The sequence below is a fragment of the Chelmon rostratus genome, chromosome 5 (assembly GCF_017976325.1).
Source record: "Chelmon rostratus isolate fCheRos1 chromosome 5, fCheRos1.pri, whole genome shotgun sequence".
NCBI classification, from domain to species: Eukaryota; Metazoa; Chordata; class Actinopteri; order Chaetodontiformes; family Chaetodontidae; genus Chelmon; species Chelmon rostratus.
In genome coordinates this window covers 7,265,915-7,291,740 of record NC_055662.1, presented here as the reverse complement: position 1 = coordinate 7,291,740, position 25,826 = coordinate 7,265,915, and the positions used below count along the sequence as shown (strand labels likewise).

Genomic DNA, 25,826 nt, shown 5'->3' with positions numbered 1-25,826 from the left:
ACTCATCTGAAGGGTTTTAATGTTGTTTTTTCTTTCCGTGTCAGACGGTTAAGAGACCTCGTAAGGTGGCGGTCCAATCGCTGAAGCAGCCCCCGTCCCCAGGCGGAGACAGTCGGGAATACGCCCCCTCCACCCATTATTACGATGCCGATGACAACGGCTGGTACCGTAACGAAGGCCGGGACCACACCTCTGACAGCAAAGGATACCTGGAACCTGAGTACAGGGGAGGGCGGGACTACAACCAGAGAGGGAGGAGCCGCGGAAGGAGCCAGGAGAGGTCCTCGCCCAGCCCGGACAGATCCAGGAGGGATGGTAGCCGGGGACGAGCCCTGGACTCCAGCGCTGACCGTCAGAGGTACCACAGCCGAGGACGTAGCCCCGGGGACAGCTACCGCTTGGAGGACAAGTACGAGCGAGGAGAAGGAGGAGGTGGAAGAGGAGGGAGATACAGGAGCAGGGACCATCTTAATGACAACCCTCCATCCCCAGAACCTTCCAGGGAGCTGGAGCCGCTGGACAAACCTGTCAACGTCCTGCTGGTGAAGAACAGACCCAACGAAGGTAAAACACAGCTGCCACCGACCATGACTGCCCCTTCAGCTGAGAAGGGGTCATGTTTTATGTTTTACTGGCTGCATGACGGTGGAAGAAATGAGAATTATTTCATGCAGAATTGAGATGATTTTCATCTTTAAATAAGAATATTTTTACTTTCTCTTTACTCTTGATGCCCACAGAAACACAGCAATTGTGCTTTGTTTGCTAGTTTTTTTTTTTTTAAGAGGCTGCGGTTAAAAAATTTAACCACAGCCTCTGACATGACTAGAAAGTTGAATTGACACCTGTCTAAACATAGACTTAAGAATAAAGATAGGACCTGTTGCAGGGCTGTTGGATTGCATTGGATTGTACAGAGGTTTCTATTGTTCTTGTGACCCAGTGTATAGAATGACTAGAGAAAGAGTGTACAGAGCAGGCTCTGTAACATTTGAGGAAAACAGATGTTTTCTGGATTCCCGTGTTGATTGGGACTCTAGCTTTTTGCCAGGGAAGAGGTTTCTCTCTGTGATCTTCATGTGCCTGATAGCTGCTCAGGGGTGGTGGTGGTCTGTAGGCTTTTTGTGTGGAGTTTGGTGGCAGGGGTTTTTGTGGTCTCGGTACCTTCAGTGTGATGTATTTTGGGGAGATGTGTCAAGCTTTTAGCCATGCCAGCAGTGCAGCCCCATGGATGCAGGCTTGCATCTTTCAGGTGTCATGGGATTGTTTGTTCTGACCTTTTGTGTAGACATCCATGGTCCACAGAGGAAGAATGCCAATAATTTTGGTGATTCTCTGATTTTTCCTCTAGCGCCACCAGCAGGTTGACATCCTGGCTGTGACATATCTCAACAGCTGCTGGATAGGTCGCCGTGAAATTTGGTTCAAACATGCTGCAACACTGCTTGCGTATGTTCTTAGAAATGTTGTTATTTTTTTGAATCTAAGCAAAGCTCCACACAGCAGAAGTGGCACTGGTCACCTCGTCCTCACCATCACCAGCAGAGTTTCCTGGACATGACTCATTTGTCTTTCACTGTTCTCCCTCTCTTATTTGTTTCTTTCTCTGTTGTCTGTGCACAGTTCATCGCATGGTGCAACACGGTCTTGTCATGTTTTAATGCGTCTTAAAGAGATACTGCTTTTTTTTTTTTAGAACAACACCTTGTTGCACCAGGTAGCTTTGATCTGAAGCTAGAGTGTAAAGTCACAACTAACTTCTACATTGTAACTAGTCAGTTTCACTCTAAACTCACCACTTTCTTTGGTCATCTAGTGCAGCAGTCAGATAATAAGAGAAAGACACTGCAGACTAGTGACCTATAACACAATTTCATCTGAAATGTAAGTGTGAACTGGCATATGATACAACATATGACACAACAGTCAAACATCACCTCAACATCATGACTTAATATCAAAGAAAATTTCTCTGTGGCTCTTCTGACAGTAGTGACAACCACCTCTCAACAGTTCTGACAGTCAAACGTTTAATTAACAGTGACACCGACACCTGCTTTAAGTTCTGCCTTAACTCTATAACTAACTTGTATGATGCAACAGCCTTAACTGTGTCTTTTTATTCCATTGTGTGTAAGTGTGCAGAAGGCTGCAATGAACCACTTGACTGTAAGTACAAAATAATCTAAGGTCAAATGGTTCAGTGTAGAATGGATAACTTATGTAGTATCTACAAGTGTGAAATTGGCTTTTTTTTTGCAGAACATGATCCCCGCTAAATTGTTGTATGTGTCATACAACAAATAGTTTGGGGTGAAATGTGGTGTACATTCTTTGAATCTGTATCCACATTGTGATGCCGTGTTCATGTGCTGGTGGAAAAGCTCACATCCAGGCAACCAGATCCTCCACTGAACAGCACTACTGTCACCTTCTTGTCAAGAGGTTCCAACCTAAAATATCATCTGTCGGTTCCAGCAGGGGTTTGCAGTAACTGTGGTCTCTTGGATGTTTTTGTGTGTTTTTTTTTAGAATATGGTCTACGTCTGGGGAGTCAGATCTTCATCAAACAGATGACCAGCACAGGCCTGGCTGCCAAGGACGGGAACCTGCAGGAGGGAGACATCATTCTCAAGGTGCACACATTTATTCACAGTGCAGTCAGTGCTGTCACACAATCACATCCATCACAGATTGGTCATTTAGCACAGTGGGTCCCAGTCTGAGACACTGGGACCCTCCACCGGCTCCGAAGATACATATGAGGGACCGCTAGATGGTTAAAGGAATGCAAAGGAAAGAAAAACATACCATTTTTATGTTCATTTTGTTAAGGTAATGTTTATAATCTTTATAATGAAATACTGGATACTGTCACATATTTGGGTCTTCAAAAACCTTTCAACAAGGCAACAATCTGAGTAAGAAAAATCCCTCTTTGGCTGAGCAGTTCACACCAAAGCCAGGACCTGTGATGACAAGTCATAAGCAGACATTGATTTAAGAGCTCACAATCCAAAAAGAGGGAACCGCCGACCTTCAGATCTTATGCAAACAGTAACGTGTCTTCTTCTTCTTCTTTCCTCTCTAGAGGTTTTTCAGCACCCTTGTCTTTGTGCTGATTCACTCACCAGCTACACTGACTGTGTTAAAAAGCTGGCTGTGCTATTCAATTCCTCCAGTCGCTATGTCGTCTATAACATAACTTTAACAACTCAGGCCTGTACTACACCTCAGGAAGTTGAACAAGCATCTAAAAGTCCTCCCATTTTGGATGCTTCGTACAATCAGAGTCCTTTATACCATCACTCCAAGCGAGTGGTTCACCAACATAGACCTTAAGAACACCTACTTCCATGTTCCTATTCATCCAGAACACAATAAGTTTCTTCGCTTTTCCTTTCAAGGTTATGCATATCAGTTTGCTGTCGTTCCATTTGTCCTGCATGAAGGCAGCCTTAACGTCACTATGTCCGAGGGGAGTGAAGAGTCTCCCTCACCTCCACAACTGACTGATTTGCACCCCCTTGTCAGCGAGGCAGAACAAAAAATCTTCAGGGTCCTCACTCATACTGAGGCACTGGTCATGTCTGGGGATCGGAAGAGGGCTTGTTTTGTCCAATCATCCATCCATCTTGGGGCAATTTTGACTGTCCAGACATGGCTCAGGTTGCTCGGGATGCAGCCTCAGCAATCACACTCCTGCATGTGTGTCCTCTGTAGAGGTGGTCCAACAGCCTCCTCATGGACCCTTATTTACACAGGGGCGACTCAGTGCATTATTGGTGGAGGGACAGCAGTCTTTTGCTGCATGGTGTTCCTCTCAGCTCAGTCCCAGTGAGGCAAGAGGTGGTGGCAACAGATATTCTGACCACATGGTCAGGCGGCGGTGTGGCAGGAAAAGTCAGTCCAGGGGTTTGGAGCCCTCAGTTAGGAGGGGAACACATCAATGTCCTAGAACAAGAACTCTTTCTAAAGGCCAGGAATGTTTTCATTCAGACAGACAGCACTTCAGCTGTGTTTCATATAAACCATCAAGGAGAGGTACCAGGTCACGGAAGTCCCTAAGGGAAGCCAAGATACAGTTGGACTCATGGAGACTGGACTCATACATGATTGGCCTCTCCAGGAGGCCAGTTTGCTGTGTCCAGTCGCGGCATTGAGGCATCACAACATTAGGTGCTCAGAGCAGCTGTTTGTCTGCTACGGCGGACATGCGCTGTCTGATCAAAGGCTCTCCCAGTGGCTTGTAAGGACAATCAAACTGGCTTACTTAGACTAACCCACCCCCTCAGATGTCAACTGCCATTTTTCCTGGGATGTGTCCCCATCCTGGCCAGCAATAAGGGGGGGTATCGCGATCTCTGAGATGGTCCTGAAAATCACCTTGCATTTTCTCAAGGTTCTCGCATGTTGCATGTCTACGCTGGTATCAGCTATTCTGCCATTGGCTTCTGCAGTTAACCAATAGGTGGGTGCATGTTCTTTGTGACACTACTGTCACAAATCTATTAGTTGTGCTGTCACTGGCAGTCAGGAAGGAGCGAGAAAGAATGGAAGTTATGGAGGTAACTATGGTTCTGTGAATTCCTGGATGACTGCCAGTCATGCCAGTCACTCTGAACCTTTCAGCGTGGTAGGAATGTGAGAGGTGTAGGCTACCTCATGGTATTGATAGCTGGACGCACACGTGACTTTGTTTGCATAAGATGGTTATTGACACTGACAGTCACCCAGCTTGCTTGATCCATATGAATCTTTTTACGTTTTAAACTTTATAACAAACAAAAAGGAACACTTAGAAATACAAGGGGCAACGACCATGAGTTGCATAACAGAAAACAATGCTGTATATGCTCAGTACTGCTATACACCAAGATACAAATATGAGACATACACAGATCTACAGCTATAGATACAAAGTTCACCGGGTTTACAAAGCAGGCTCTTAGTCAAAGCTCCTACAGCCTTTGACTGTTTGTACTGTGTGTGTTTGTGTGTGCATGTTTGTGTGTGTGTGTGTGCGTGCGTGTGCGCGCGCCCACAGATCAATGGGACAGTGACAGAGAACCTCTCTCTGCATGACGCTGGGAAACTGATAGAGAAGTCGAGAGGGAAGCTGCAGCTGGTGGTCCAGAGAGACAGCCGCCAGATCCTCGTCCGCATCCCCCCCCTCGCAGACTCTGATTCTGATAATGATGGTGAGTCACTGAATGCACGGTCTGACGAACAGGGTTAGTGTTAAACCTCGGGGAGGTTCGTAGTGGTTATCATGTGGTGTAGGCAGGACTGCTACGTACAGTGTCTCCCACAGCTCTGACATACAGTTGTTGTGGTGCTCTGGACGGTCGACGGTTATTTGTCATCAGGCAGATGACAACAAATGGTCTGTTTGTGACCTTTACTAGAATATTGAGATTTTATTCATAAATATTTTTCCGAATTAATCTTGTCAATCTATTTTTATACTTCTATTTACATGTCAGTGTCAAAAATGTTCACTCAAATTCATTTAAATGAATGTGATCATTAATAAATGGCTTCATATTACACAATATACATGCACTGCCGCATGTTGATCAGACTAGACGAACTGAGTAAAGCCTGTTTGTGGGAAACACTGTATGCTATATGAGATTTTTTTTTTTTTTTTACAGATATGTAGCCATACTTCAAACCACCAAACTTCAATCTAAGTCCAGGCCGGGGAAAGTTGTTTTACAGGGATAGTTTGGGCATTTGAAGTGGGGTTGTATAAGATACACAGTAATACAGTATTACCTACAGTATAGATGGCAGTCAACATGTCCAGAGAAGCAGACAGGAGTATGGCACAGAAGCTAAGCAATGTACTGCTGTGGTGGGGGCAGCAGCAAAACATATTTAGGCCACCTAAAAAAAGGCCCACCAAAAAAATCAGTATGAGTTTAAGTGTACATTTCATTTAGAATATTTTCCCTGCTTGACCTTGCTGTCGGATGGGACACTGAAGCCATTATATTGTTCTCTCCAAAGCCACCAGACTTCTTTAACAAAAACAGTCATTTTACCTCATAGAACACGGGACCTGCCGAACTATCACTGCCGTGATCAGTTAGTTTGTGTTATTGTGTGATTTCAGTGAATTCTAAGTAACCCTTTGAAACATTGAAGTCATGTTGTGAGAGGTAAAATTACTGTTTTTGTCAAATGAGTCTGGTGGCTTTGAAGAGAACGCTGATAAATGCAAGTGACTTGAGTTTCCCGTTGGAAAGGACTGTCTGACAACAAGCAGTGGAAATATTCTACATACAGTGTACACATAAAATGATTAAAAATGTTTTAGATGGCTAAAATGCATTTTGCTGCTCCCTTGAGTCAACAGCAGTACATTGCTTACCTTCCTGCACAGCACTCCTGCTGCTTCTCTAAACTGGGGGCATGCTGATGGCCATACACTTACTATGGATAAGCACCACGTACAGCCCCACTTCAGAAAACCTGAACTAACCCTTTAAAGCTGAGATTCCAGTTAGGATTGATCATTCGGTTTTAAGAGTTCACATGCTTTGTTAAATTGTAACAGGTGCTCATATGGTGAAAACATACAGTATATAATATGCACGATTTTTGGTCCTCTGTTACCATAAAACTGGCAGATGACCAAAGAAATAGGGCCAATCAGATCTGCTCCTAGCTGTGGAGGTTGAAGTGTGCCACCAGAATAATTACAGGTCTATACGTAAAAAAGATTTATTTCTTTAACTTACAATATATAGCGACAGTTTATATAGTAATTGATTATTACATATTTAAATATGCCACCTATTAAACTCAGTTTATTGTGCTCAGTTGAGTGAACATATATTTTTATGAGCTCGTTGGACAGAGGACACATTCAACATTCAATGACACACACTATGAAAAGCATCATAGAAATAAACACAACTGAAAAGAGAATTGGCTGAAAACAGCACAGTTCACCACTCATCAGGGAGTGAGTGGACTGTTTTTATAAAGCCGAGTTGTTTGGACTTTCTCCCTGAGGGCGGTTCTTCAGAGGGGAGCTGCTGGGAGGGAATCACCACTATCACATCACATCACAGGCTTTTGATGAAGTCAAAATTTGTAAAGGAAAGAGAGTGATGGAGGGAGGGAAGGGTAATTGAAAAAAATGAAATCTCTGATGAGGCAGCTTTTAAGATGTATTGCTCTCTGATCCATTTCAGGTTTGCAGAGATTATAGTGCCAAGAAATCCAACTATTCTCAGTTTGTGTCCTCTCTGCTGAATCTATGATCCCTGTTCAGTTTCTCTAGTTTTAAACTGAAGATTATTATCACTGCACAATATCAGAAATTCTCTGACTATTTGTACTATCTGATGTGTCCAAAGGCCAGTAATTAATAAATACCAAATAATGAAATGGTGATCAAAATCAAATTAATTTTCGAAATGTTTGATGTCATAATGGATTTTAATTAACCAGACTTAATAATTGTTCCTTGTGACACACTTGAGCCTCCGCACACATTATAATGACGGGAAGGATTTATAATTAAAGTGAAGTGTCCATTGGCATTATTTCAACTGTTTCCTTGATACATAGAGATAAAATCATCTTTAAATATGCATAACAGCTTACAAAGGTTAAAAATATCTGGCCTTCAAGCTGCTAAAAATACCATCTGAAACTAAGCAGTCTTGAGTTTCTGCTTGCAGCTGCTCAGCTACTGTGTATCACTCAAAAAGAGAGAGGTCACCAGCAGGCCAGGAATTAGTCAGGACCTCACTGTGAGCTGTTTTTAGGCAAAACCTCCAGCCCCTTTTGCTGAAATCTGACTAAAAACTGACTGAAGTGATCATACTGATTTGAAAGTGCTCATCTTGACAAGCAGAAGCGATCCCTGTAATCGCTCAAAAGTGCAATCTTTGTCTGTGTTTTCTCTTCCAGATAATATGTCATACTTTTAGATGAAGGACCACCCAAGACACAGCATGTGTAACAATCTGTTGCCTTTCTCTAAGCTGTAAAACGGCTGTGACACAACCTGACTAAGTTGTAAAGCTTTCACACCTTTTTGCACTTCTCTTTATACTGCTCTAAATCTTTTAACTTTTTAATACATGATTCATTTTCCTGAATAAATAAACACATTTAAATCACTATGTACTTTGAATTGTGTGATTCATTAAGTGTAGAAGTTGAATAATGCCAGTGGAAGAAGGCAGTAAGCTGTCTTCAGATGAATGTGATTCATTGCAGAATATTGTCAGATGTCTGAATCTGGAATGATGATGTTGCAAAGGGTGATGATTTATTTTTGTGAATACAGAGTGTTGCATGACAAAGCGTGGCTCATAAAGTGGGTAAGATGTTTGTTGAATTTTCAGTGTAATAACATATTAATGATTTGTCCTAACAGTGTAGAACTCGCCGTTGTCTGTCCAGGTGGTATATCTGAACTCCCGTCACCTTCCTGTTGTCTCCTGCTGCGTTTCCATTTCCCACAGACATTCTCATATCACGCTCACACATCTCATGGCACTGACAGGGTCACTATAACTTACTAATGTCTGAAACCTGGAGCCTGGAGAGCTGCTGCCGGCTCAGGTTGTTGGAATCTGTGTGGAGCGCTGCAGATTTGCTATTTGGAAAGTGTACAGCTCATGCTAATGCAAAGAAGGGTCAAAACAGACACATCTATTCTCATCTAACAGACTGCATAGAGAACTGTACTAGGGTTGTCGCTTTTAAGGTTTTAATATTTTATGTAACAGTTCCATGTTCTTAGGAAGGAACTTGGGAAGGTTTGGAGAGAGCTACATTATAAGGGATATAGGAATAATGTTCTGAGACACAGCACATATCAAGCAACCACTTTAGTTTTTAAGAATCAGAACTGATATGACAGCTACAAGCTGAAGTTGTGCCTCGTTTGTAAGATGTTTCCAGAAGTTTTCCAGAAATATTTCCTTGAACTGTTCAACTCTTAATGACTGGAAAAACGGAGATTCATTTAAACCCAATTAATAATAATTTAGAATAGGAAATGTTATCCTCTATAAATATTGAATTGTATGCTCGCCTGTAATTAACAGCTCTGTGGAATTACAAATTCCTTATCCTGGACATTTGCACTTCAGTGACAGTGAACATGTGCATGCTATCTGGAGTGTATAGATCATAGAGAAAAACATGCAGAATTCTGGCATTGTCTTTATCATTTCTGTTCATTTTAAATGAAAATAGATAAATAAATAAAATCTCACTTCCAGTGCTGCGCTACAACATGTAGAGTACTGCACCATCCAGTCATGTCAATAAGTTAAGCAGAATTCTTTTTACAATCTGACTCAGACTCAATTCTGGTCTAAAATAATTTAGTTAATAATTAACTATGACCACGTCATCATATTGAGCTAAGAATATGAACACACATATATTGTCATTGTCAAGTAACCATGTTATAGATGTTACTTTTAACAGCATGCGATGTACTCAGGTAAAATAAATCAGGTGACAATGAATGTGTCTGATTTTGCCTTCATGTAATGTTCCTCAGAATGTGCGGTTCTCCAGACAGTGGCTGACCCATTTAGCTCTCGACTCCTTTCCCTGAGAAAAACCTCTGCTCTGTCCAGAGATCACCCCGACCCAAGCCCCACAGTTATTCCCACAGTGTTTCTTGTGTGTTGGTAGTTAGAATGTCTGCAGGCTGTGGTGGTTGTTCACCTGGAAATCCACGCCTCCTCACCGCATTACAACACGGACTAACAGATAAAGCTTTGTTCCCAGTAGCCCCTCAGAGGTGAATCCATGTAAAAAGGACGTGAATCAGTTAGACTTAGAAAAAGCTCTAATATCCACACAGATTGGCTGTTTCTGCTGCTCTGGCCATGGATGAATACACAAAAGAAGCTCCACTCGCAGCTGCAATGATAATTCCATCCCACATTATGAAAGTGTCTTATGGAACAAAGAACATACTGAGGATTTAGCTATTCTGAAGACTCACAGTTTGTGGGGCTTTTGAAGCTGAAAATGTTCCTGAATTTGGTGGCAGAGGAAGTCATGGAGTCATTAAATTAAAAGGGTTCATCCCCTGAGAAGCATGAATGTACTCAGCAAATTGCACAACAGTGTTCCACTTAAGTTTCAGCATTTCTTGTATACGACCTGGTAAATCAAACCTGGCTGCTGAGGCACAAAATGTCTCCAGAGCACGCTGGAGCTGTGGAGGAGACACATTAAATGCTTTTGATAATCTGATAAAGACCATTTTAAAAGGAGAAAGATTTTTTTTTTGTTAGCATGTATGTTCAGATATTTAAAATGTTTTCATAATATAGACTGAAATTTGTTGCCATAAGTTTTTTTTAGTAGACCAGGACAGAAACTGTCCTGATGGTGGCGCTAGCTTAAAGATTTGTGAGGGTCATCAAAAACAAAAGGATTGATTCTGTGGGGTCCAGGAACGTCCAATCTGTCCTGTAGTTGTGAAGATGTCTTGCTGTAGACTGGAGTGTTTGACGTACAGATGGATAGACCGGCCCACATCGCCATCTTTAGGCCCCACCTCCAGAGGGCACACGGAGAGAAAACTCAACAGTGATTGGTTGTGAGTGATGGTCTATTTGTGTGTTCTTAACATCAACCCAGCATCCAAAATTTGGCTCTGTGACAACAATCTGAATGATGCATGTAGTTTAGGACAACGGTTGCCCGTATCAAGTTGGACACAGTGTCCTCACATTTCTCCTTTTCTGTGTCTCTTTCATCCTCTCTCTATTTTCCATTTCAATGTCTCATCCTCACTTGTCAAACTCCGCCAGCTCTGTACAGCCCTGCATGCAGAATGTCTCTAACCCTAATCAAACTAATCAACACGTACTAGATTGTACCTGGTGGAACACGGCCGTGCCTCTCTGACCTCTAACTGCTGCTAAATTAAAGGTAGAAGTGATCTGTGATCACAGCCATGAAAGAAAGCAACAGCCCTGTTACAGTGACAGAGTTGTTGGCTGGTAAAGAGGTTTGTCATGGCGCGTTGTTTTCAGGGGGACAGACTTGACGCACCCGTTCTGTTCGTGCTCTTTCATGTGGTTCCCTTGCCTGTCATCTCACACCTGAGTCCTCAACTGTTTCTTTTGTTTCTGGTTTCTTGGTGTAAAGGCTTCTGTCAAAGCTTCCATCTTCAGCCTCCCTCGCTCTCTTCAGAGCATCGTGCTGAGTGTCACACTCTGACAGATAAAAGCAGCCGAATCAAAGACTCTGCCGCCCATGTTCGCTTCAAAGGGGGAAAAAAATGAGTGGGGCTGAGTGAAGGCCAGGCGGTCTCTGTGGATGGAGAGCAGGGCTGTGTGTAAGCACTTTGGACCAGCTTGTTTCTGGGTGGTAAAGCAGCATGGATACTCCCGTGAGGCCAGAGCTGACCTCATACTAGTATTCCAGAGGTTTCCTCATGGATCGTTAGAAGGCTTCTAGAAAGACTCTAAACATGAATTCCTTCTTTTTGGTCTGACTGTATCTCCTAAAATGTATCATCCTGATCATAACATTATATCAAATCCCATTTTTGTACTTATGGCCAACTGCCCCCCCACAACCAACGTCCACACAGGAACACCCATGTACACCTCCCAAAAGACGTGGTTGCAGGATGCTTTCCACCAAACATCTGCAGTACAAACTGTATTTGTAGTCATGTTTCCCCTCACAGATGTTGTTGTCGAGGTGTCATGGACTGTCCGTTACCTCAGCACCACGGACAGCGCCATGGATTTATCGATACACAGCACAGTGCTGCTGACATTTCAGAGCCGTGGTTAGGGCCATAGATTCGCACATTCAAACTTGCACAATGCCCGTTGGTCATTTTGCTAACAGGAGGGATGGCATCCCCTCTCATCCCGTCTCAAATCGCCTACTGCACCCATCCTCCTTCCAATGGTTATCAGGATTTTGGGGTGGCACTTCAGACGTCCTCCTGGGCATTGCGAGGATGTAGTCACTCCAGCATGTTCTGGATCTGCCCCAAAAAAGCATCTAGGAGTCATCATAATAAGTGGCCACAAACTTCCCCAAATGGCTCCTGTCAACTCAGGGGAAGTGATTCTTCTCCAAGCTCCTTCCAGACGTCTGAGCTGCTCACCCGTTCAGTATTCTTTAAAGAAGATGCTGTCTTCGAGTGTCTCTGATGAGAGACTGTGTGAAAACATTCTATGCTGCTGTCTCCATTTGTACAGTTCATCACATCTCGTCCCTCTCTGCTTTCACCACGGCCAACAGCTATGAGCACTTTTGCCTTTAGATGTGGTTGGACGACACTTCGTACAAACCAGATAGTTCAAAGAAACCTCACCCCTTAAGGATGAGCCTGGACATCCTGTGAAGGACTTGCATCGACCACTCGTATTCGCAGACCTAGCCTTTTTGTCACAACTCACAGCTCATTACCGTACATGGTCAGTGTACTGGTATTCTGTTACTAACTAAGGCATGGTTGCTATTGTTGCTGGCCAAGTCCTTTCATGTGCAGGGTTTGGGTTGCATACTCTTGCACAAGTCATTCACAGGAAACAATGCATGCACGAATTGGACTCAATCTCGAAGACAAAAGCTGGTTCATGCTCGTAATGCCAATGCCAGGCATTTCATGTATAGGCTGTGTAAAGCGTTCCTTACACCCTTTCTGAAAGTCCACACTGCAAGGCGAGGTGAAAAGCACATTGTCACAGCCTCCTCCTGGCTGCATCCTCAGTCTTTCTCCAACAGCTTGGTGTCTGCTGCTGAACTGTACAAAATGGAGACAACGGCTCACATTTTTTGGAAAGTCTGCTCTCGGGAGCATTCATTGTTGAGCTTGTTAAGAAGTTCCCGCCTGCAAGTTTTTTAGGCATCCACATACTCTTCTGGCTGAGCGGCTCCTTGCACTCATGAATTGCACAATTATTTTCTAATTGGCATTGACACTTTTTGATTTTTGTTGGACTAATTGGTCAAATTGTGTTAAAACAAAGAGTCATTCTGGACTGTTTGTGACACAAGAAAAAAATGTTGGTTTTGGGGGGCAGGGGGAGTCTTTTGACTATGGCCACTACTCCAAAATGTTCGGTGCTGTTCTTAAGGACTTCTTTGCTGCCCGAAGTGATCTTTATATCAAACAAAACTGTGCTGTTGACCTTTATCCTAAGGAAACCAGTGGCTGTCTGGAAGGTAGGAAAATAATCTAAAAACTTTGGGTGTTTTTATGCAAATCAAAATAATCTTGCTGTTTTTCTGATTATTTCTGGACCATGAATTGGGTGTGTTGGAGTAATAGCTGCTTTTATCTTCAATACTGAGCTGTGACCTGAGCTTTGTCCTCGTAATCTCTAATAACATCCTCTATCTGTCCCAGGCAATAATTAGCTGGTGTCGGGGCTTCCTGAGGCAACCATTTTCTACTGCTGCTGGTGGTGGTGGTGGTGGTGGTGGTGGTGGCACGTAGCCTGGACGGGGGGATTTAGCTTGAAAGAGACCCATGTGTCTAATTGAGATGTCTGTCTGTTTGTCTCTCAGACATGTCAGAGATGGAGTCGTATCATTCCTATTCTCCCCCAGAGGAGAGGAGGTCCCGCCAGTCTGACCTGTCCTCACACTCGTCCAACGAAAGAGACAATCCCAGGTAGGATGGATGGAAGCTTGGATGGATGGAGCTGAAAGCAAGAAAATTCATTGTCCCTAGAAATGATGGAAACGTGACTGTGTGTATGTGTAACAGGGAAGAACCCATGAGGACAGCCAAGATGTCAGCCATGGCCTCCCCATTCAAAATACCTGAAGACCCCCAGGCCTCAGCTGAGGTGGACAAAGGCACACCGCACATTGAGGAGCCTCCAGGTTAACGCTCACTACAGCATCCACCTCACACTCGTCATATTAACAAACACCAGACACACCACCATAAACTACATACAGACATAGCTTATTGGACTGAATAAAAGACGAGTCATTATTTTGAGACCACACTTGCAATCTTAAAACTGCTCTAAGTGATTCTTCTGTTCACCGCAGGGCGGCAGAGACAAGTTGTAAACACAACATCTGACGCATTATCATCTTGTAAAATTCATGTGATGAAGATGCAAGCTATCGAACCGGCTACTTACACAACAAAGCAGCAATCACAAAGCAACACTAGCATTTATTTATTTCATGTTCAACCAATGAATGTAAGTTTAATTCACTCTCAATGTAGCTCCGGTTTTGGCCTCCACCAGCTCCTGAGGCAAATATCCGGCTCTTTTAGCTGCCAATGCCTCATTATGTTCACCAGCTAGTTGCTGACTGTCTGTCTGCTGTTTGGAGCTGAGCAGGGAGTGTATGGTGGGTGTATTGGAGCTGAAAGAGACCAAAAAGCTCAGTAGAGCTGAGCTGGACCCAAGTCGGTGATCATTCTCTGTATGTTCGTTACTACAAGCAAAATCTTTTACATCACAGGTAGTCATTTGATCTATGACTAATATGAAAAATACTGAATCTGATTTTTGATTATAAGCAGTAAGCGTGTCAAGCTATTTACTGCTGGTTCATTATTTGTCAGCTGCTCCTCTCTAAACGTTGACAGTCCATTCTGCATCATTTCTGTTCTCCAGCCTGACTTTGAACCCTTTGCTAATCTCCAGAGCTTCGTCAGACATTTGCTGACCTACATGTTGTTGGCAGACGCTAACAAGGCTCTTCCTGATTTCCTTATCTACAGTTGCTGTAACAGCCACGCCCAAGATTCTCCTCCGACCAAGTCCAGAAGATGAAAAAATATATGGGCGAGTGTTTCTTTTTCTCTCTTCACAGTCCACGACACTATAAACCTTTTCCTGTGTTGTTTTTCTTTCCCCATTTATGTTGTATTCGTAATCACATGAGAGGCCCACAGTGAATTATTGAGCCTGACTGTGAGCGTTCAGGGCTGGCTTCAGCCTCTGTTGTGTGGTACAGATGTAAAAAAAACGTATCACATTCCATATATTTATTTGTCTCAAACTGGTCCCTGGTCAGTAGGTAGTGAATCACAATGCTGGTTGACGTAATGACATGACACTTACAGACCTCCTCCACAAGTCCACAGCAGCATATAATAATATCACTTCCACCACATACCTCTACAGAGTGTGAGGGTCAAATCATTACTGTTATCAGCAGCAGCTGTGTCCACCCTGCTCTGTGGCCCAGTTTCGTACCAGGCACCAAGTATACACTGTGTGCTGTACTAGTTTCCATAGAAGACTGTTTTTGCAGTTAGTATACAAGAACTCATGTACTTCACTATTTCATACTGACAGGCAGAAGTGAAAGGAGTATTCAAAGCCTTCACTTAGGTAAAAAAGCAGTGATAGGACGCTATAAAAAAGCACCTGTATTCAAAGTCTTACTTAAGTAAAAGCACAAAAATGTACATTAAGTGCTGAAACCTAAATGCATGTCATTATAAATGTCATTATGCAGAAATGGCTTCTTTGATGTAGTCTTCTTGTGTCTTGTCATAACAGGCTTGAAGGGCTGTAGCAGATACATCACCTCACCTGCCTGTCAATTAACTGATTTGTTAACAAAACATAAATGTCATTTCAAAAAGAGATGAGAGGTGGATGTCTCTAAAGCCAGCGGTGAGTGGATGTGTGGGAAATATGGTGTGTGGATGCTAGTGAGGAAAAAAAAAAAAGTATTATGCCACCAAAGCAAACCAAGCGCATGGAGAGAGTCGCTTATAGAGGACTCAGGTGGCAGCTTATGTGTTGACTGGGAGCTCTGGCCCCAGGTGCTCCCAGTCAGCCTGAGTGGACAGCCCCGCCTACAGGAAACCTGTATCTGCAAGAGAAGGGCAAACAAGGTAGATTTGTTTTGTTTTTGAGAGAGAGAAAATAAGGGCAAAAATCATTTGATCATCAGATTTTGTACACTGCATCATATTTTACTGCGACAATCCCAGGTAGGATGGATGGCACAGCTATTATGATGATGTTTTTATTTGTTTTAAGGTTTGCATTATGGGAGAATATAGTGCACCAACAGCACAATGAGAAATGTTTTTTTGAGTGCATAATAAACACTTAGTTTTAACAGTTGACTCTATACTTTGCAGTCAATTGAGATTAACTTATGAATCATCATCATTTTACACCATCACTACGCAGCTGTCAGGTTGCATATTATAATTTTCACATCTTTCATCGGCAAAGCATTGCATTGTGGCGTTTTAAGCAGCACCTTGTGCACATGCCATGGACAGTCTGACGGTACATATCAGTATACATTATACAGTCAAAAGGGAGTGGTTTCAAACCCAGCTCGTATTATGCAGGATGTAAGGGTGTGATTTCGCGCCACCTCGAGATGGTGAATGCCTAGTGACTGAATGATTTGTTGTCTGGTGTTGAGCTAGTGTTAATAAACATCAGTGTTCATGATCAAAAGATCTTTAAATGAGGGATCAGTTAACTCAGAGATTGACTTCCATTGAACTGATCTGTCACTCATCCGTCTGCTTTTCAAACTCCTGCATCTCATTTACGGCCTACTGGGATAAATTTTATGGTGTTTTCAAGGAAATTTGTGATTGCCTGTCAGTATGCTATGATGGTGATGTCGACCAAAAAACTGGGTAATCATGAAAATAAGTGTGTTATAGCAAGCAAACACAGGCTAAACACATATATATGTATGTATATGTAATACATACTGCCCCATCAAACAAGCACACTAGGCTGGTTGCAGTTTTGCACATTATTTATGCAATATCACAAAACATGGGAGGAGATTTACTGTATGTGTGGCTGATTGCACATTCCACGGGACTAACAAATGTTTAACATTTGGAAGTCATCATTATATTATGTTATATCATTTGTACCATGGTACCATAAATCTGGCGCACATTCTTAAAGGCAGCGTGTATTTTCCCTCCTGCAGGCCAAACACAGTGATGGTGAACTTCCAGAAGGGAGACAGTGTCGGGTTAAGGCTGGCAGGAGGAAATGATGTTGGCATCTTTATCGCTAGTGTTCAAGAGGGCAGTCCTGCTGAGGAAGAGGGCCTGCGCATCGGAGACCAGATCCTAAAGGTAGCATGCCCAGACAGAACTTATTTACATTTTACAGCTAAAATAAGTCCAGAGAAGCCACAGTTCAAACTACAATGTGACTGCATGTTTTTGAAAATTGGTTTTATATATAATATCAATAGCAACCGAGTGGTGATTATTGTATCCTTTGTTTGTGTCTTGAAGGTGAACAATGTTGATTTTCAAGGTGTGGTGAGAGAGGAAGCTGTGCTCTTCCTGTTGGAGATTCCTAAAGGAGAAGTTGTCACCATCCTGGCCCAGAGCAAACCTGATGGTAAAGCATCAACCTCCAGAAACACCGAAAGACACGGAAGCAAAGTCAGAGTTACATTTCTCACATTCATAAAACGTGGATCAAGAACACAGTCAACTTTGATAAAAAACAAATTCTCTTTATCTGTAAAAGGAGCGGCGGGGCATTTACTACCATCATTAGCCTCAATATTTCATTTTTATGCAAAAAAATAAATGACCATAAATCAGATTATCATGAAATTTAATGAGCGCATTCATGAAGAAGACCCTACATTTATTCCTACAGTATCATCCACAGGGCCGACTTTACATTTTTTACTATTTTAATCCATCTGCTGGTAAATGGTGACATGTTCCTCCATTACCATGAACACACACGGTCTAGTTAATGTTGACTCAGTCCCACACACACCAGCCTGCTGGAAACACTCACTAGAGCAGCAAGTGTGGATTCATCCACTGCTGAAATTAGTCCCCAGCAAGTCCCATCTATTTCCTCCCGTTTGAGTAACCATTGCTAAAAACTACAGTGGCTAGCTGTTTTGGGAAGTTACTGAGCCTTTTTATAAATGACACTATACATCTTTGAGGTGATTTGAAAGATTTACACCATCAATAGGAAGTGATGGGCTTGGATCTGAGAGCCACAGACAGGATGAGGAAGTCAGAAAGCATTTCAAGACAGACTGACACACTGTTGGTTTGTGGCTTTTTATGGGCTTTTTGACAGGAACAATATACATACATAATACATAAATAAATAACACCATCCTTTAAGCGCAACATATTTGCATGACATAGCCTGAACCTGTATTTGATGTTCCACTTGGACTAGAAATGCTGGATTGATGGAAAGTGCTAATTGAGCAGTTGTAAGCTCGTCAGAACACAGTGTACCTAACCACAAAGCTCTGCCAGCCGTCACACTCACACCTCAGGACCATAGTCTCTCTCTCTCTCTCTCTCTCTCTCTCTCTCTCTCTCTGTCTCCCTCTCTCTCTCTCTCCATCTCTCTCGCCGCCATCTCTCTTCAGCTCTGATGTTTCCATTTAATGAGGGAGGTACCAGCTTGGTCCCCCAAGGCTTTTAGACCAGATCAGGCTAGTTTTTATTCAACCAACCGTGACACACATGGACACATGCACCCACACGGATCCGCTCAACAACACATCGGGTGAGAGAGAGCGACACAAACTGTGTTATGTAATGAGCACATTGGCCCCTTGAGCTCGTGGCTCTGAAAAAAATGGGTTTTGGCCTTTTATTGAAAAAATCTATTTATGAAGCACAGCACGTCACACAATGAAGCAGAGCGCTGACCTGACATGAAAACTGTATGACTCTTCACTCCCCAGCACTGCTGAGAGGACAGCTAAGGTCGTCAGATAGAGTTGGCAGGACCTCACGTTAAAGTGGTAGTGGTTGAGGTTAGAAAGGTCGGGGTGGCAGCTGTAAGGTTTGTTTTACATAGGAAGGAATTTTGATGATTTCAGGTTAGATTTACGTTTCAGGAATAAACACAATCCATACAAGGTCCTTACGAGAACAGTGAGAGAAATATATGTATGTGCACTATACTTGTTCTGCAGCCAGCTGCAACAGCTGTTCTTAAGTTCCAGCTTGGCTTGGTTACAATGGAAGAGAGTCACACATCACTAAACTAAAAGATGTGGCACCACACAAACTAGTTCCTTTGCAGAATAAGTTTATTTATATAGCATATCTAGGATATAGGAGCCACTCCTTGAGCTTCGGACGCCTCTTTTTAGCCTACAGTGAGGAACGGCAACAACAACAAGTCCTGATCAGAGGACCCCCAGAGTAGTTTTCTAAAACCTGATGTAAGGTTTTGCAATATTCTGGGGATTAAAGGAAATATGCAGTTGGATATCATCTGCAGAGCGGTGACAACATACACATTTAAAATGACTAATTTTGTGCACAGACACTGTGAACAAAACAGGACTCAGGACAGAACCCTGGAGCACACCACGCATTGTTACAAATATTTACACATGTTGACTGCCAGGCGTAACTGCTGAATTAACCAACTGACAGTAGTAGTATGAAGCATGTGGACTACTTCTTGTTCTGTCACCTCATGCAGTCTGGTAACTTGACTGTGATGAAGATTCCAGAGAGTTACTGAATAGTCTTGCACATTAAACCACAAGGTGTTGTTTTTAAACTTTGGTATTTGTATGTATTAGATAAACAAGATATTTGGGATTAATCAGTTAGCTTTACAGGTTCTGGTATTTAGATTTTGTTACCTTTGGACTGAGTCAGACTGGCTTCCAATTTTTAGCTAAGATAACTGGCTGCAGGCTGTAGCTTCATATTTACTGTAAAATAATGAGCGGTATCAGTGGTTTTATTTAACTCACGGCAAGAAAGTGACTCAGCATGTTTTCCAAAGGCCTGTCTAAATTTGAATTGTGCAACCTGATTTAAATGACTTCGTAATGGATTCACATACAGTATGCCCTGAACAACCCAGTCCTGATAAGTCATAATGGAAATCTTTTGTTAAAACTGGTTTCAATAAAGACTGCTTTGCCAAAACACTTTTAGACGATCATTAAAATAAGCATTAGCACAACAATACATAAATATATGTCTTCTTTTTCTTTAAATGTTCTGTTTTTTAAGTGGAGTGCCACGACTTCAGGTATTCTGCAGAACACTGCACTAGAGGAAGGTATACAAGGGAAACCCTTTGTTTTATATGTTGTATCAGTGTGAATGTGTGATTAAAGTGGACTGAATGTGAGTCCACAGTGTGGATGAAGTCTTGTGTCTGCAGCCAGCCAGCCTCGGCAGCAGTGGATTGGATTGTAGTCAGTGTGACTGTAGCCTCTGTCGGTCCTTTTGGGTCAGTGCTTTGTCGGGCCACACAAATCAAATCAGGGAGCTTCACGGGAGCCGGGAGCAGGCTGTGAAGTGCATTTCCATGCAACAGTCAGGCAAATATGTGCATTTTGTTTTGATTGTGCAAATGAGACTGGAATTTGAGCGAGTGTGGAAGTTCATTCCTGACCTTTGAGAACAGTGCATGTAACAAAATAATCTAAGCTGAAAGGTCCACATACGAGTTATTTTGAGCTTCAGCTGCATCTCGAGGTCTTTATTGTGAATGTGACCAGTGAATGGAAATAGCTCAGTTGTCATCATGTAACTCCACCACATAAGACTGAAAATGATCATCACAGCCCACAGTTGGAAAAGTTAGACGGTACCAACAACATATTGACGACTTAGCGACTGTTCTTTAGCCTTATGAGTAGCGAGGCTAAATAATGTAGATTGTCCTGCTGGTGGTGCTTCAGGAAAGTGCCCAGGAAATGAGATTATGAGATACCATTTGTAAAAATTGAATATTTAACCTTATGTGGCACTATAGTAAAGGTCAGGAGGTCAGTCAAATAATTAGAATGCATCCTCTGGGGACCATGAATATTCATACCAAATTAAATGCTAATGTGGCCTGTAGCTAAATGTATTCTGATCTTAAACCCCACCTCTCGTGAGAGATATCATACATAAATTATTACATGCATGTTTAATTTCTCGTCGACAGTCAGCTGAGGACATGAAGCTGATCAGCAGAGAGCTACACCTTCGTGCTGATCATTGTCTCTCTGAGAGTGTTTGTTGTTGAGAGCCTGTTGAGAGGGGATCACTGCTGCTCTGATACTCAACCATGTAATATAGAGCATGGGACTGTTTGAGAGCTCACTACAACATAATACTCGTCCAGTAGTGTCAAACTTAGCTTGGACCTTCAAGACAATATGATAACCTCCAGCTCCTTCAAACAGAGTTGAGGGGTCATCACATTGTCTGAGCCTCGTTCTAACATTTTACACCTCTGTTGCTATTCTTTATCCACCTCTCTCACTCTTTTCAACGCCTCCTTCTCTTTATCTCTCACTTCAGTCTATAATGACATCTTGGTTTCGGGGCGTGGAGACTCCTTCTTCATCCGGACCCACTTTGAGTATGAGAAGGAGACTCCTCAGAGCCTGGCCTTCAGCCGGGGGGACGTCTTCAAGGTGGTGGACACCCTTTATGACGGCAAGCTCGGCAACTGGCTGGCAATCCGTGTTGGCAAGGACAAGCAGCTGCTAGAGAAGGGCATCATTCCCAACAAGAGCAGGTAAGGCCATTAGGAGGCCTACAAAGTCTGTGAATGTCTTTCCTTCAGAGGGCTGAAGGCGTCAGTGTGTTTCAGAAAAAGTGCTTGTCACATCAACTAGCAGCATCTGAAACCCCCTTTCTAATGGTAATAACTGGTCAGGCCGTCATCCAACAACTTTTAAATCAGACAATCTGACTTTCATGCCCACATTATGCAGAGATTGCCTGCATGATTCATCAAGTCGAGACTACAAAGACCTGCAAAGACACAGAGCTGATGAAGAGGGATCAGGGAGGCAGTGTGGTGGACCCAGGAGGATACTGATAGCAGGCTTTTCACCCTGCCTTCGAATGTGGACATTCAGAACAAGTAGAAACACTTCAGGAAACACATTATGCAAAAGAGTTCACTTGAGGGATAGAAACAGGACTTGTTCTTCCTCCCAACCATACCATCATCACCAGTTCCAGTCTCTAGCTTCATCGTGCATGCTGTGCCACTGTGTTTCAACTTTTGTAGTCAGGGTCCTCACATCATTTTAGATTAGGTCAGAGGTACAGACCTGGAAAATACACCAACATCAATTCAAGTCAATTAGTTGTTCATGATGTAAGAAAAGCAGCATACGTTCAAAAGCTCATTAGATACAAAAAATACACCAATTCAACAAGACAGCAAGGTGGAATGACTTTGTGACCAGTACCATGTGGCCACAACAGGTGTGACTGCCAGTTGGTCCTCAAGTACTCACTGCCTTCTACAACTTTTTTCAGTCCTGCTGTTGAACCACCGCAGTTGTACATTTGCAGATTGTGTGAAGACACAACCGGGTGGCAGTTACAATATTTTTCCTTTTCATTCTCGATCCAGATTCTCTGGAACTTGAATGACCGTATCTCGGACAAACCTTTCAGATAGTGGTTCAGATGGGTCTGTCCTGGCCACAGGTCAGCTCCGGTTATCTGAAAAGACCAGATGTTACAACAGATGTCTGTCCAGCCAACCATTCTTCCACACATCCTCTCATCTCCTCTTTTATCCTGTATCACCACTCTGTTCTGATTCATCCAGCTCTTTCTTTATGGGTCTTATCTTCTCCTCCCTGTCCTCACTGTCACCTCTGCTCTGCGCATTATGTGCGCTCTTTGTTCTTATCTAGCATGTAGGCAACAGATACGAGTTCTACATTTTTGAGACATGGCAAACTACATGTCAGGCACCAGCCAATCACAGCTTGCCATCTTTCACAGCCTGCATGAGGTACAGAGGGGTTGTGTACGATGCCAGGGAAAGACTTCATGATGAACTGTTAAACTGGAGTCGTTTACAGTCACTGGGTGGTGATGGTGGACCCCCTTTTTTTTCCCTTCCCACTCAGTAGAAAGAGGGTGAGTGTGTAGGTGAGCAACATACCTACACAGGTGTGATTAATTTGGTACAATGCTCCTGACCCGAGGGTAACAGTCACATGGTGACATGTTCAGCTATTTCTCTCCTCTGTGTTTCTTCTTGGTCGACATCATCTTCTCTTTTTTTGTTTGATGCTGTATCACCTTTGGTCTACTGTGGCACACCACACAGGATAAAATCAGCAAATGTCCCGCCTCACCCTCTTTATCATTCCCAATGACCCATGTTCGGCCTGATATCGTATAGTCTGAATTAGATATTAGTTTAAGCCGGGAGAGAGAAGAACAGCAAAACCAGAAGAAGACCTCAGAGACCTGCTGGTGATGTAGGGCTACAGCAGACCAATTTGATGGAGACCTTTCTGTGAACGTCATTATCAGCTGAACAAAACAGGACGAAGTGCTGCACATGCTGGTCAACAGGGAGACCAATACCTCAGAAGGCAGAGTTAATCTGTGATAGATCTATTAAGAGCACTTTTTTCAAGTATATCCATCTCCTGTGTAGAGAAATATGCCAAATCAGCCCAGCAAGAACATAAAGAACTAAGAAAGCTAAATTAGTTTCTGTCTTCTACAGTTTGATGCACCACAAAGTTTCAGAGGTGTTTTTTTCTGTGAACATTTATGGAAATAATGAATGGACGAGTGACAGGTGTGTCTCTCCTGTCAGAGCGGAGCAGATGGCGAGTGTCCAGAGCTCCCATAAAGCTGTTGCGGGCGACCGAGCTGATTTCTGGCGGTTGCGAGCTCAGCGTTCTTTGAAGAGGAAGGACCTGAGGAAGAGCAGAGAGAACCTGAGCAGTCAGACCCTTGCCACCCGCTTCCCAGCGTACGAACGAGTGGTGCTCCGAGAAGGTGGGTGAAAAAAATAGATTAAAATTGAGTCACACCTGGAACCTCATGTTTGCTAACATGATGAGGCACCAGACAGGATCAACTTTACAAACCTCAAACTGATGACATGCTCATTGTTCTCACTGTGGTAAGTTGCTTGGTTTGGTTTGTTGTGAGAGGGACTGAGAAAGACCAATAAGTGTGTTTTTATTTTGAAGTGCATGGACACTGCTCACAGACCATTATCAAGGCTCATATTTGAGATCTGAGACATCCTTTTTTCTCTTACCCAGGGTCTGTTGAGATCTGGAAATAGTGGCCATCTAGATCACAGAGGTGCATTGTACACTATATTGTAATGTAGATGCCCATAGGTTCAACTATCACGTGACAGGTGTAGGCTAGCTGAAGCATTACTTACTTCATGTATTATGTTTACTCCTACGAGATGACTGGCTAAAAGTATATAGATGTTTTTCTTCACTGTTCAAAAAAGAGATTCACTGTGATCCACGTAGCCACCAACAACACTCATGCTGACCATGGTAACAGCCAAAAACCTTCTACTGCTGAATCAAAACCTTGTGTATGTAAATGTATCAGCACGTGTGTGTGTGTGTGTGTGTGTGTGTGTGTGTGTGCGTGCGCGCGTGCGTGCCTGTGCGCGTGCCTGTGCTTTGATGTCCACAATAATGAAACTGTTCCAAAGTGTGATCAGCATTATAATATCAGTGTGTCGTTGCAGCTGGTTTCCGGCGTCCTGTGGTGCTGTTTGGCTCCATCGCTGATGCTGCTAATGAGAAACTGGCCTCTGAGATGCCCGAACTGTTTGTTATTGCCAGTGAGTGTCTGCCAGCGTCTTTCTGTCCTTGTGTTTGTGTATGAAAGTCTTCCTTCCTAAGAGAATACATGTCCTCGTATTGCTTCTAAATGACCTTTTCCTTGCTTCTGTGGTATTATCTTAGAAACTGAGCCTAAGGACGCCGGCTCTGAGAAGTCCTCAGGAGTGGTTCGACTGAACACCATCAGACAAATTATCGAGCAGGTACCCTCTCCTTCGCATGCACACATGCACACACAGATTTGTACTTCTATCCTCACAAAGACCATTGTTAACATATCAAGTTAAAAACTAAACCTAATTCTAACCTAACCCTTACAATCCACTGTTTGAAGTTTGGTTAAAATCTTGTTTTGTGTTTTGCTGTGATGATGCAGCTGGATAGGATGCTCTCAGCAGTGGAGGGGGGATCTTGAGGTCTGCATTCTCTGCTGAGCCCTCTTGGTCAGGCAGTTTTTAAAGAGCTTTCAGTTTTTATGTACACACTCAGGAATTTGGCCCTACTGATAAGCAGTGGGGAGTGGTCAGGCCGATGACCACCTGAAGTCCAGTAATGACTCATTGTGGCTGATTAGGCTCCACTACTATGTGTGTCACGGTTTGAGCTGGATTTGGTTGAACAGTCATGGGTCAGCAGAGTAATCAGCTGCAGGCTCAGCATGCAGTGCTCAGAATCTCTGTGGATTTTCTGATAAGACGTCCAAGATCCAGTTCTGCAGAGGGAGGTGTTGAGACCAGGTTGAAGCAATATGGGGTGAAAAAGGTCAGTGCGACAGGGTGATCCTTGAGGCGGGATACAGTTGATTTCTTGGGGGCCGTGATGATGGTGGCTGTCTGAGGCCTGCGGGGATGGCAGCCTGCTTCAGTGAGATATTAAAGATGTCTATGAGGATGCCAGCCAGGTGGGCTGCCTGGTCTCCTAGCACATGGCCACGTATGTTGTCCAGTTCTGGTGCTTTTTGAGGATTCACTCTGACTCGGCTCCACATCACATCAGTTGCATCTAGCCTGAGCGCCTGCTCCCTCGGGGGATGATGTTATTCTTCCCTGCCATATTATGCAAATGTGGGCATAGAAATCATGCAGCCTGTCAGAAATGTAGGCACTGACACTGGCTTCTGGTGTGTTTTTATAGACAGTTATGGCCCATAAGCCCTGCAACATAAGCCCTGTGTACTTGGTGTCACAGAAAGGACAGATTTTTGTGCATTGGCCCATTTTCATTTCTGCTGGTTTGAGAGCAGTCAGACCTGAGGGCTG

The 25,826-nt window shown here is 43.3% G+C and overlaps 1 protein-coding gene across 3 annotated transcripts in view; it reads left to right on the top strand.

Annotated features, from left to right (window-relative positions):
* The window catches only part of LOC121607097 (tight junction protein ZO-2-like), a 77,950-nt gene that overhangs the window by 41,556 nt on the left and 10,568 nt on the right, over positions 1-25,826 (top strand). For all 3 annotated transcript variants that reach the window (XM_041937772.1, XM_041937771.1, XM_041937773.1), the window contains exons 5-16: positions 45-564; positions 2,533-2,636; positions 5,048-5,201; positions 13,543-13,648; positions 13,745-13,863; positions 14,726-14,789; positions 16,933-17,083; positions 17,249-17,357; positions 21,278-21,497; positions 23,562-23,746; positions 24,471-24,566; positions 24,691-24,770. In XM_041937772.1, coding sequence (XP_041793706.1) covers positions 45-564; positions 2,533-2,636; positions 5,048-5,201; positions 13,543-13,648; positions 13,745-13,863; positions 14,726-14,789; positions 16,933-17,083; positions 17,249-17,357; positions 21,278-21,497; positions 23,562-23,746; positions 24,471-24,566; positions 24,691-24,770 — 1,908 coding nt within the window. The remainder of the gene's footprint in view (positions 1-44; positions 565-2,532; positions 2,637-5,047; positions 5,202-13,542; positions 13,649-13,744; positions 13,864-14,725; positions 14,790-16,932; positions 17,084-17,248; positions 17,358-21,277; positions 21,498-23,561; positions 23,747-24,470; positions 24,567-24,690; positions 24,771-25,826) is intronic.